We start from the raw sequence: 13,386 nt of genomic DNA, 5'->3' as shown, positions 1-13,386 counted from the left end.
GCATCAGTCTTTACGGTAGACAATACTTCAAAGATCCCATTAATGTGAAAGAATACATGGGAGGAATTAAGTACCATCACCATCACTGGGGAAATAGTATTAGACAAATATAAACAGGGCTAAAGGAAGACAAGTCCCCTAGCCCTGTTGGCTTGCATCTTAGGATCCTAAAAGAAGTAGCTACAAAGATAGTGGATGCATTGGTTGTAATTTTCCAAAAATCTTTGGATTCTACAGAAGCACTGGAGGATTGGAAAACTACCAATGTGACATCCCTATTCAAAAAGAGAGGTCGGCAAAAAGCAAGTAATTGGTTAGCTTAACATCTGTTGTTGGAAAAAATGTTAGGATCAATTATCAAGGAAGAAATAACAGCACATTTGGAAAATCATAATCTAATGAAATAGTCAGCATAGCTTCATGAAAGGGAAATGGTGCCTGACTATTTTGTTAGAGTTTTTCGAGGAAATCTCAGCCAGAGTGGATAGAGGGGAACCAGTAGATGTGTTGTATTTGGATTTCCAGAAGGCGTTCGACAAGGTACCTCAAAAGTTTAAGTCATATGATAAGAGTGCATGTTGTTGGAGGTAGTATATTGGCATGGATAGAGAATTGGCGAATGAGCAGGAAACAGCGAGTGGGGATAATGGGTCCTTTTTTAGGTTGGCGACCTGTGACCAGTGGGGTTCCACAGGGCTCAGTGCTGAAACCACAGCTGCTTACAAAATATATCAATGAATTGGAGGAAGGAAGCAAATGTACTTTAGCCAAATTTGCAGACAACACGAAAATAGGTGGAAAGGATAGTTGCAAAAGGGATACAAACAATTTACAAAGATTTTGATATGTTAAGTAAAGGCACCAAAAGCTGCAAATGGAGTATAATGTGGGAAAATGTGAAGTTGTTCATTTTGGAAGGGAGAACAGAAGAACAGTATTATTTACTTGGAGAAAAACTGCAGGAAGCTGCAACACAAAGGGAATTGGGGATACTTGTGCATGAATCACATAAAGCTAGCACACAGGTACAGCAGCTAATCAGGAAAGCTAGTCAAATGTTGGCCCCTATTTCAAGAGAGTTGGAATATAAGTGTAGGGAAATCTTGCTGCAACTGTACAGGGTACTGGTGAGAGCACATCTGGAGTACTGTGAGCTGTTTTGGTCCCTTTATTTAAATAAAGATCTGGAGGCAGTTTGGAGGAGGTTTGCTGGGATGATCCTCCATATGGAGGGATTGTCATATGGAGACAGGTTAAACAGGCTGGGACTCTAGAAGATTTAGAGGTGATCGCACTGAAAAATAAAGCACGATCTTACCTTCCGTTCACACCATGCTCCCTTTGCAGCAAGGTCTGGGAATTCAGTGGCCAGCCAAATCTCCGTTCACTGCAGCGGGATGGGAAAATCCTGTTGACATGGACATTGATAAGGTTCCGGCCTTAGGATTTTTAAGGGGCTTGGCAGGGTAAATGCTGACAGGATGTTTCCCCTTGTGGAAGAGTCTAGGACCAGAGGGCGCAGCCTCAGAATAACAGAGCATCAGTTTAAGATTGACGTGAGGAGGAATTTCTCCCTCAGAGGATTGTGAGTCTTTGGAACCCCTTACCACCGAGAGCTGTGGGGACAGAGACTTTGCCTGTATTTAAGGATGAGATAGGTAGATGTTTGATCGGGAAGGGAATCAAGGATTATGGGGAAGGGGCAGGAAAGTGGACCTGAGGAATGTCGGATCAGCCATGATCCTATTGAATGGCGGAGCATGCCTGAGGGGCTGAATGGCGGACCAGGCTTGAGGGGCTGAATGGCCTACTCCAGTTCTATTTCTTAAATGCAGGCCTTGCCACCGGCACCCACAACCCATGAAGGAATAAATAACAGTCTGTGGTTGTATTGTACAGCAGATTTAATTCCTCCTTTAAATATTCCTTGCTCTGACTAAATTGAGGTCGAGATAAAATGATGCTGGGAGCGTGCATTTTGTGAAATAATGTCAGGGGTTATCAAAAGCTCATGCTTCAACAATTAGAGAGAGATGAGGTGAAAGCAAGCAGCAAGAGGATAAATGTTCTGGAGATAATAATTCAGACATGAGCTGTGGCTTTGCGGTGGTCTATCTATTCCCCATCTCTTCTCATCTGGCCTTCATAACGTAATTATTATCACTCAGACATTCACATCCACATTAAACATTATCCAATTAAATATCTTTTTTATGATCAATTTTCCATTTCCATGTCAATGACAGAAGCCTCCATTATCTTGTCTTCCCTGTTTACAATCCATGGCACTTATCACAGCTCTTAAAAAAACAGCCTTACTCTTATCAGTGCTTTGAGTGAAAGGAAAAGGACATTTCCATGGTAAATAGAGGATGAATAACTCATCTGCTTTGTGCAAGAGAATCTTGCCGCTGTGCTTAGAAAAGGGTGTTATAAACTCTTTATTCAAAGACTTAATGGTCATGAAAATCTTGGTGAGAAGTCTCACAAAACCAGGTTAAAGTCCAACAAGTTTATAAGTAAACCTGTTGGGCTTTAACCTGGTGTTGTGAGACTTCTTACTGTGCTTACCCCAGTCCAATGCCGGCATCTCCACATCATGAAAATCTTCACAGGCCTTCGCTGTTCTTGGAAGCCTGAAGCCTAATTATTTTGTACCATCAAGGAATAAAATCATAGCATGATTTTGGATTGTCTTGGATATACAGCAAGCATCATTGCATCCGGGAAATTAAATTCCATCATAGAATCATATGAAGGTTATAGCACATCAGCCTATCATGTCCATGCTGGCCCCCTGAAGAGGAAATGCACTTACTGTCACGTCCCTGCCTTCCCCCCATAGCACTGCACATTTTTCCTTTTCTGATAATGACCCAATTCCCTTTTGAAAGCTTCAGTTGATACAGCCTCCACTATGCTTCCAGGTAACACATTACAGATCTAAACCACTCGTTGCACGATGAGATTTCTCCTCACGTCATTATTGCTTCTTTTACCAATTACTTTAAATTGTGCCCTGATGTTCTCGATCCTTCCACCAATGGGAACAGTTTCTCCCTGTGTACTCGGTCTACACCCCTCATGGTTTTGAACCCCTCTATCAAATCTCCTCTCTATCTTCTCTCCAAGAAGAATAATCCCAACTTCTCCAATCTTTCTACATAACTATAATCCTTCCTCACTGGAACCATTCTCGTGAATTTATGCTGTACCTTCTCTAATGCCTTTACATGTTTCCTAAAGTGGGTTGCCAGAACTAGGCAAATACTCTAGTTGATGCCAAACAAATGTTTTTTTTATGGATAGTTTTGACATAACTTCCTTGCTTCTGTAGTCTATGCCCATATTGATAAAGCCCAGAATGTTATAAACATCGCTGTATATGCCACCTGGTTCTCAGTTGTGTCATCCTCCTGACATTGGTCATTTCAGCACTACTTCATCTTCCTATTTCTTTCAACATTCTAGGAGCTCTGGATTTTTTCTCCCTGTAAGGTAGCACAGTGGCACAGTGGCTAGCACTGCTGCCTCACAGCGCCCAGGGACCTGGGTTCAATTCCTGGTTTGGGTCACTGTGTGGAGTTTGCACATTCTCCCCATGTCTGCGTGGGTTTCCTTCGGGTGCTCCAGTTTCCTCTCATAGTCTGAATGATGTGCTGGTTAGGGTGCATTGACCCGAACAGGCATCGGAGTGTGGCCACTAGGGGAATTTCACAGTAATTTCACAGGAGTGATCTTATAGAGGTCTACAAAATAATGAGGGGCACCGATCAGCTAGATGGTCAATATCTTTTCCTAAAGGTAGGGGAGTCGAAAGCTAGAGGGCACAGGTGTAAGGTGGACAGAGGAGAGCCGGTGGATGTGGTCTTTCTTGATTTTCAGAAGGCGTTTGACAAGGTACCTCACAAGAGGTTATTGCAGAAGGTCAGGGGACATGGAGTTGGGGGTAGGGTGTTAGCATGGATAGAGGATTGGTTGTCAAATAGGAGGCAGAGAGTGGGGGTCAATGGGTGCTATTCGGATTGGCGGATGGTGACTAGTGGAGTGCCCCAGGGATCGGTGCTGGGGCCTCAGCTATTTACCATTTATATAGATGATCTGGAGGAGGGAACCGAGTGTAGGGTGTCGAAATTTGCTGATGACACCAAGATTGGTGGAACGGCAAATTGTGCGGAGGGTGTGGAGAGTCTACAGAAGGATCTAGATAGGCTGGGCGAATGGGCCAGGAAATGGCAAATGGAATTTAATGTTGGCAAGTGCGAGGTGGTCCACTTTGGTAGGAATAATGGTAGGAAGGATTATTACTTACGTGGCGAAAAACTGCAGCAAGTGACGGTGCAGAGGGACCTTGGGGTCCTTGTGCATGAGTCGCAAAAACCCAGCCTGCAGGTGCAGCAGGTGGTCAGGAAGGCGAATGGGATGCTGGCCTTCATAGCGAGGGGGATTGAATATAAAAGTAGGGAGATCTTGCTGCGGCTGTATAGGGCATTGGTGAGGCCGCAGCTGGAGTACTGTGTGCAGTTTTGGGCGCCGTACTTACGCAAGGATATTTTGGCCTTGGAGGGAGTGCAGAGGAGGTTTATAGGCTGATACCAGAGTTGAGGGGGTTGAGCTATGAGGAGAGGCTGAATAAACTAGGCTTGTACTCGTTAGAGTTTAGAAGAATGAGGGGAGATCTCATTGAGACGTATAAGATGATGAATGGGATGGATAGGATAGAGGTGGAGAGACTCTTCCCGCTCAGAAAGGATAGTAGGACTAGGGGGCACAGCCTCAAGATAAAGGGGGGGCAGTTTAGAACGGAGTTGAGGAGGAACTTCTTCACTCAAAGGGTGGTGAATCTCTGGAATTCTCTGCCCGTTGAAGTGGTGGAGGCTGCCTCGCTAAATATTTTTAAGAAGCGGGTTGATGGGTTCTTGATAAGAGAGGGGATTAAGGGTTATGGGGAGAAGGCGGGAATGTGGAACTGAGCCACGACAGATCAGCCATGATCTTATTGAATGGCGGGGCAGGCTCGAAGGGCTAGATGGCCTACTCCCGCTCCTATTTCTTATGTTCTTATGTTCTTAAGGTGAGGGGGAGAAATAAGAAAGTGTCCAGAGGGACAATTTTTTCACACAGAGGGTGGTGAGTGTCTAGACAAAGCTGCCAGTGGTAAAAGTAGAGATGGGTACAATTTTGTCTTTGAAAAAGCGTTTAGACAGTTACACGGGTAAAATGGGCACAGAGATATCAGCCAAATGCGGGCAATTGGGATTAGCTTAGAAGTTTGAAAGAAAGGACAGCATGGACAAGTTTGGCCGAAGGGCCTGTTTCCATGCTATAAACCTCGATGACTCTATAACTTAATTGCAGTGTTAATATAAGCCTATGTGTGACTAATAAATAAACTTTATTTTCCCTTTAGAGGGACTGCACCCTGACTGTACTTATCTCCTCTTTTCAAGCAACCCATCGTTTAGTTACAGGGTGCCAGCTAATTGTAGAATCACAGAACCCCATCAGTGCAGTAGGAAGCCATTTGGCCCATCGAGCCTGCATCGACAACATTCTGAGCCAGATCCTATTCCTGTAACCTCACGTATTTACCCTATTAATCCCCCTGACTCCAAGGGTCAATTTAGAATCCACCTAACACGCACATCTTTGGGAGGAAACTGTGGGAGGAAACCACAGCGCCTGGAGGAAACCCACACAGACATGGGGAGAATGTGCAAATTCTACACAGTCACCCAAGGCCAGAGTCGAACCTGGCTCCCTGGCGCTATGAGGCAGCAGTGCTAACCACTGTGCCACCGTGCCGCATCTTCGGTTCCAAATTATATGTGTCAAATCTGCTCTTACCTCATTAAAGTTGGTTTTTCCCCAACCTGTTTTTCTTCTTATTTAATTAAATAAAACTCGAATAAAAAGGTCAGTATTAGTAATGATGACAATTAAACTACTGGGTTCTTAACCCTATTTCTTATGTTCTTATGTTCTTATGTTCTTATGAAAAGGTTCACTAATGACCTTCAGGAAAGGAAATCTGCCATCCTTACCTGGTCTGGCTTACAGGTGACTTCAAAGCCAGAAAAACATGACTGACTCTTCACTGCCTTCTGAAATGGCCTGGCAAATCACCCCAGTCACATCAAGAACCAGCACCATGGTGGCACTGTGGTTAGTGCTGCTGCCTCACAGTGCCAGGCACCCAGGTTCAATTCCGGCCTAGGGTGACTGCCTGTGTGCAGCTTGCCTGTGTCTGTGTGGGTTTCCTCCAGATGCTTTGGTTTCCTTCCACAGTCCAAAGCTCTGCAGGTTACAAAGGTTAGCCATGCTACATTGCTCCTTGGTGTTCCAGGATGTGTGGGTTAGGGGGAATTAATTAGGTAAATACGAATGGGCTGATTGGCCTCCTTCTGCACTGTTGGGATTCTATGGAAGAATCACCTACTAAAGGGAAATTAAGGATGGGCAATAAATGCCAACTTTGCAAATGATGCCCCCATCCTGTGAATGAATGAAAGAAATATACAGAGAGTGCCAGCCTCTGTCAATGGGGAGGGAAGGGGATGGGAACAGGGTTAGTTCATGCTAGTGAAAGCAGAGTTCCTGTTTCTTTTCACTCCATGAATGAAAGATTTGAACTTAAGCCTCTTCAATCTGCCATCAGCTGCCACCTCAGCACCACCTCTTCCCCCATCTCCCTCTTCATTTTGCAGTTACTGATATCAATCTCAAGCTCTGGAGAAGCTTCGAGGAGACGGAGAATAACACCAGGGCATTTTTAGATGACGGCGAATGGGAATTAATTTCTGTTCCTTCCAGATATGCAAAGATGTACGATGAGGGCGGGGAATACGCACAAATTCAGTTCAACGTAAGTAGTTGCGAGACTTCCTGTTCAAGCTGTGTATCTAAAGATCGACAAGGTGTCTTTGTTAAAATTAATACATTCAGTATGAATAATTTCAAAACCATCTAGTCATACTGGAGGCTCTAGACTTCCCAGGCTTGGTGCAGGTATAACTTTGCAGTTACACGCAGAGTTTAAGATAGATGCAGTTTCTCCAGGATTGCATTTTTGAGGGCTGAGGGTTGGGGAGGGTCATGGACAATCTTTCAACCAACCACGTCACCCCCTCCACACACACACACACACACACACACACACACACACACACACACACACACACACACACACACACACACACACACATTGGCCTCTTTATTGGGGAATGTCTTTGGCTAGGGGAGTTGTTTTGCAAAGTTGCCTCAAGGAATTCCCTTCCTCTAACTTCCTTGAACTCTTAACAGATCCCCATGGTTTGAGTCTCATTTCATAAGACCAAAGACATAGGAATAGAATTAGGAAACTCAGACCATCAAGTCTGCTCCGCCATTCAATCATGGCTGATATTTTTCTCATCCTTATTCTCCTGCCTTTTCCTCATAACCCCTGATCCCCTTCTTAATCAAAAATCCATCTCAGGATATGTAAAGGTCTACAAAACTATTACTATAGGGTATCATAGAATGCTACAGTGCAGAAGGAGGCCATTCAAGCTATCGAATCTGCACTGACCACAATCCCACCCATTCTCCATCCTCGTAATCCCACATATTTACTCCGCTAATTGTTCTAACGCACGCATCCTAAGATGCTAAGGGGTAATTTAGCTTGGCCAATCCACCTAATCCGGACATCTTTGAACTGTGGGAGGAAACCCTGGAACACCTGGGGGAAACCCACGCAGACACAGAAAGAAGGTGCAAATTTCTCAGGAGCAGTGACCCAAGTCGGGAATCGAACCCAGGTCCCTGACATGTGAGGCAGCAGTGCTAACCACTGTGCTGCCCTACCAGTCAGAGAATGGATGCTGGAGGGGTAATCTAAGATGGCTCCAGCTTGAGGGTGGGGAGATGGATCTAGATTGAAAGAATAACTTATTCTTCAATCCATTGGCCTTTGGGAGGACCCTTAACTAAATTGCAACAGGAGATTGGGTCAGGTCAAGGAGGTCATTGCTGAGGCATTTTGGGACACGTCTGGAACTGGCTGTGGCAAATCTCTCATCATCTCTCCTCTTAAAAAGGGCAGCAAAAATAATGACTACTTATAACTTTGTAAGTTCATAAGATATAGGAGCAGAATTAGGCCATTCAGCCCATCAAGTCCACTCTGCCATTCGATCATGGCTGATATGCTCCTCATCTCCATTTTTCTGCCTTCTCCTCATACTCCTTCCACCCATTACCAATTAAAAATCTGCCTAACTCCTCCTTAAATTTACTCACTGTCCCAGCATCCACCGCACTTTGGGGTAGTGAATTCCACAGGTTCGCAACTCTTTGGGAGAAGTAGTTTCTCCTCAACTCTGTCTTAAATTTGCTACCCCTTGTCCTAAGACTATGAACTCTCGTCCTAAAATGTCTCACAAGAGGAAGCATCCGCTCCAAGTCTACTTAATCCATACCTTTTATCATCTCACATACCTCAATTTGATCCTCTTCATTCTTCTGAGTTCTAAATACTCAACGAAGCTTTGCATTGCAGGTTGTGATAAGACGGAGGCCACTGCTGTACGTGGTCCGTCTGCTGCTGCCCAGCCTATTTCTGATGCTTGTAGATGTGACCAGCTACTTCCTGCCCCCGAATAGCAGTGGGCGAATAACATTGAAGTCCAGCATCCTGCTTGGGTACACGATGTTTCGGATGAACCTGAGTGACGACATTCCCGCCACTGCGATGAAGACGCCTCTCATTGGTAACATTCTCTTTTCTTTTCTACACATTAGGCCATTCTTTAAAATAAACAGCAAACATAAATGAGCAGTTTATATCTGCACTCAAATATCTCAAACTGCCAGAGTCTGGGCCCTTGTAGTGCATTATTCTTTGACCCTTCGCCTCCCAGACTCAGGGCCCTATTTTACCAGTTTGATTCTAAGTGTTGGGCGGACTTGAAACTGGGAATGTCTCAGATCCGATTTTTAGACTTGTTCTCAGGCGCCCCATACACACTCTGCTTGCAAAAATATCAGTGAGTCTGAATCGTGCTACACAAGCCTGTGGGTGTGGCTGAACATGCCCGAGGTCCTGCAGCTCCGATCAGCGCCTCCAACTGCGCACGTGCAGAAGAAAATGATCAAATACGGCTCCCCATCGCTCCCGGGCCGGATAATGCCTCCCCAGCCCCCACAAACATTGCCCCACCCCCACAACATTACTGACCCCTTATCCCCCCCACCACCCAGACCAATCGCGACCCCCTTCTCTCCGTTTCCCCCCCCCCTCCCACCACTCAGGCAGAGTGTCAGCTGACCCCCTTCCCTCTCATTGATCTCAGGCAGAGTGGCAGTGGACACCCCAATTTAAATGCATGCAAATCTATTTAAATGGCTGTCGCATCCATTTCGGGTGTGGTCCCTATCGCAGCCATTTTTGGACCTTGGTAAAGGGGGAGCTGGTGCGGTGGTGGGCGTGGATCGCATTACTCGCCTCATCCCGACTTTGCCAAGTTTTTGTGGCTAAAAATGGGTGCAACATGATGGTAAAATCAAGACCTTGGGTTCAAATTCAGCCCAGATGTTGAGATGAAATGGGAACAGAAAATGCTGGATGGGGAAAAGGCATTAAACTGCTGTCAGGAAATGCATCAGTCAGTAAAATCTTGTGTAACTCCTATTTAACAATATTTTTTGGTTAACTGATGTCAGCCCAGTTTCCCGGGCCTCAGGAAACCTGTCAGGTTAAAGGAGGCTGGAAAAGCTAGATCCTTAGAACAGTTACATTTACAGCACTGCTTGTGGTCCAAAAGCAACAGGAACGCTGCCCTACACCATTCTCCACATCCCACTGAACAACCTCACCCGTAAACTGCCTGCCTGCTTACCCCTCTGCCCTGACCACACTCTCATTGTCTGACCACCCCTTGCAAACTCTCCCTCTCCCCAAGACGTCTTGCTCAAGATAGCGATCTCTCCTTCCTGTCCCCCTCCGCTATTGATACCATCAAACAGGGGGACTGTCAACAGGAAAAACTGGGGAAAGAATTTAAAAATTACAACCTGCAGTCATGTATCCGACAGAAAACAAAGAGTAAAGTGCCAGGAAACAAGTGTAAGCTTTTCCGTACTCACTGAAACTAAGCATCTACCATTGATCTGCCCTTCCTCAGGAGTGTTCTTTGCTGTCTGTATGGCCCTGCTTGTGATCAGTTTAGCGGAATCGATTCTAATTGCAAAACTCCTGAGCACGAATAAGGAATCCAAACCCAAGACTGTTTTCGCCAAGTGCTGCCCCTCCAAGGTTCCCATGTCGAATCAGAGGACCACCGACAGTCTCTGCTCTTCACTGAGGACATGGGAAGGAATCTGTGAAGACAGTGGTGAGAACTCATTTACTGCTGCAAATATTCTTCCTTCATTTCATTCCTAGTCCCTACATTAGCTCCCAACAGTTAATCCTTTTGTTTTTGTCCCTTCTCATCTTTCTTTGGGTTCCACAGATGCAGCTTCTTTCCATTAACACCCTCACGCGGTTATTCTCATTGTGAAGGACCAACTTTTCAATCTGTGAGAGCAATCACAGTCAGGCTCCATCCAGTCCACACCTACTGCTGATGTAATGGGTCCCTTGTATTAATGATCCCTAGATAGGAATCAGGACTGGAAACCTGACCCATCTTTAATCTCCTGAATCCTGGCTGCGTGGGGGTAGAGAGGGAAAGATGGGTGGAAAGAGAGCTTGGACCAACTGTAGAAATCCCACTATTGCTTCTTTTGAGAATTGCTAACTCGTCAGAGAGAAAGGGTGCCCTCCCAATATTCATAACACAAAATCTCAGAAAAAACTATGGCACCACAAAGCAGGAGAAAGAATTAAAGCAAGCATCAAGTCTTGTTACGTCAAGACTACTTCCCAAAGGCAGGGTCATTGAATCATAGAAAGGTTACAGCACAGAATCATAGAAAAGAATCCCATAGAATCCCTACAGTACAGAAGGAGGCCATTTGGCCCTTCGAGTCTTCATCAACCACAATCCCACCCAGGCCGTTTTTCTGTAGCTCCTCATATTTATCCTGCTAATCCCCCTGACACTCGGGTTAATTTGTCATGGCCAATCAACCTAACCCGCACATTTTTGGAGTATGGGAAGATAATGGAGCACCTGGAGGAAACCCATGCAGACACAGGGAGAATGTGCAAACTTCACACAGACAGTGACCCAAGGCCGGAGTTGAACCTGGATCCCTGGCGCTATGAGGTAGCAGCGCTAACCATTGTGCCACTGTGCCACTATTTGGAGGAAGGAAACCATTTGGCCTATCTTGTCCATTGCCAGCCCGAGGACACCCTTTCTAATCCCATTTGTCTGCACCCAGCCCATAGCCCTGTTGTCCACAGTACTTAGGGTGCAACTCCAGATAATTTTAATAAGAGTTTACAGTCACTCCCTCCATCACCAATCCAAGCAGTGAATTCCAGACTAACTATCCACTGTGTAAAAAAGTTCTTCCTCAAATCCCGGCTACACCTTCTTACACTTATTTTGAATCTATGTTGTATGTTCTCGGATTCTCCGCCAAAAGAAACAACTTTGTCCCATCCGTTCTATATCTTCTCCTCATAATTTTATACACCTCAATTACGTCACCTTTCTTTGTTCCAAGGAAAATAACCCCAATCTATCCAATCTCTCCTCATAGCTACACTTTTCTGGCTCTGGCAAAATCCTTGTTAGGTATTAGCTGTTAATACCTAATGCCAGGGCATTGTGGGCCACTTCAACCAGAAGCTGTGAAAACACTTGAATAGTTCATAGAACATGATGGCCTCTGCACAGCGTGGATCTGGGGAATATCATGCTAAGAAAAAGCAAGTTTGTCTTTCCTGCCTTCACACTTGCACTGTGGAGAATTGGATTAAATAACAGGAGGGATTCACGGGCTGATTAACAATCTGACAGATTGAGAAAATCTGGAATTAAAAGTCCAATGAGAATCATAAAACTGTTGTTGATTGTTGGAAAAATCCATCTGGTTCACTTATATCCTTTTGAGAAGGAAATCTGTCGTCCTTACCAGGTCTGGCCTGTATGATCCCAGAACCACAGCAATGTGGCTGACTCTGAACTACCATCTGAACAGGCCTGGCAAATCACTCATTTCAAGGGCAACTAAGGATGGGCAATAAATCATGGCCAGCTAGCGATGCCAATGTCCCACAAATGCCAAGGACAATCGAGAGTCAACCACATTGCGGTGACTCTAGACATGCAGGCCAGACTGGGTAAAAACGGCAGATTTCCTTCCCTAAAGGGCACTAGTGAATCTGATGGGTTTTTTTCTGGCAATTGACAATGTTTCAATGGTCATCTGCAGATTCTTAATTCCAGATTTTTTTTATTGAATTCAAATTCCACCATCTGCCATGGTGGGAATCGAACCCTAGTCCCCCAGAACATTAGTTGAGTCTCTGGATTAATAGTCCAGTGATAATAAGGCTGAGGGTCAATTATAAATTTCAAAGCAAAGATTATGAAGATTTTTGGTTGGCAGATGTAAGGGTGCAGAACCTGGGCAGGTAAATGGTGCAAGTGCTACACCAGGAACTAATCGGATGATAGAAGAGGCTGAAGGGGATGAATGGCCTTCCCCTGTTTCTATAACTCTCAACACTTACTTGTGTTTCCTCTTACAGTTTCTGACAGTGAGACAGAAACTCCTTTGCAACAACAGGAGGAGGTTCTTGAGGAACTGCCCATGAAAGAGGTGCTGAAGGAGATTTCTTCAATCAAGCTCTACTTGAACCAACTGGATGATGACACCAATCCCAAGAACGATTGGCTGGCATTTTGTTTCAGATTTGATGTGTTCCTTTTCCGTTTGTATTTGGTGACACTTGGAGTTTACACTGTTACGATGACCGCTCTCTGGCTAGTATGGAGTAGCCCATAATCCTCAAATTTCACAGCCCCGAGACTGCAGACCGTCTGCACCAAACATTGCACCACCCAGCTATTTCTTGTCCCTTTGCTAAATATCGGCCTACCTGGGGTTTTGGGAGGAAACCAATCTTCAGGATTTGAGAATTTTTAGTGCTGACTGCAAAACATGCCAGTTAGAATCTTACCACTCTTAATGCCCGCAGGATTTTCCCATCCCACCACAGTGAACTGAGATTTGGCTGGCCGCCAAATTCTCCAAACTCTCTGCAGCGGAAACATGGCATGAACAGTAAGGTCACACTCATCAGGTCTAAACAGTTCAACTGTGTCGTGAAAAGTTGGTTCATCACTTCACTTGATTGGGATCAACCAGTAATTGAATGATAGGCTGAGTGGACTGCATCCCTGCTGTACTGACTCACCTGATGAAGGAGCAGTGCTCCAAAAG

General features: G+C 45.1%; 1 protein-coding gene across 1 annotated transcript in view; it reads left to right on the top strand.

Moving 5' to 3' along the window:
• htr3b (5-hydroxytryptamine (serotonin) receptor 3B) overlaps positions 1-12,948 on the top strand; it is a 44,714-nt gene extending 31,766 nt beyond the window's left edge. Inside the window, exons 6-9 of the mRNA XM_080214560.1 lie at positions 6,708-6,865; positions 8,543-8,753; positions 10,167-10,376; positions 12,692-12,948. Of these exons, the coding sequence (XP_080070686.1) occupies positions 6,708-6,865; positions 8,543-8,753; positions 10,167-10,376; positions 12,692-12,948 (836 nt within the window). The remainder of the gene's footprint in view (positions 1-6,707; positions 6,866-8,542; positions 8,754-10,166; positions 10,377-12,691) is intronic.
• Positions 12,949-13,386: the final 438 nt, after the last annotated feature.

The sequence above is a fragment of the Carcharhinus amblyrhynchos genome, chromosome 29 (assembly GCF_965287045.1).
Source record: "Carcharhinus amblyrhynchos chromosome 29, sCarAmb.v2.hapA, whole genome shotgun sequence".
Lineage (NCBI taxonomy): Eukaryota > Metazoa > Chordata > Chondrichthyes > Carcharhiniformes > Carcharhinidae > Carcharhinus > Carcharhinus amblyrhynchos.
The sequence above is the reverse complement of the archived record's forward strand: the minus strand, read 5'-3'. Positions and strand labels throughout refer to the sequence as shown.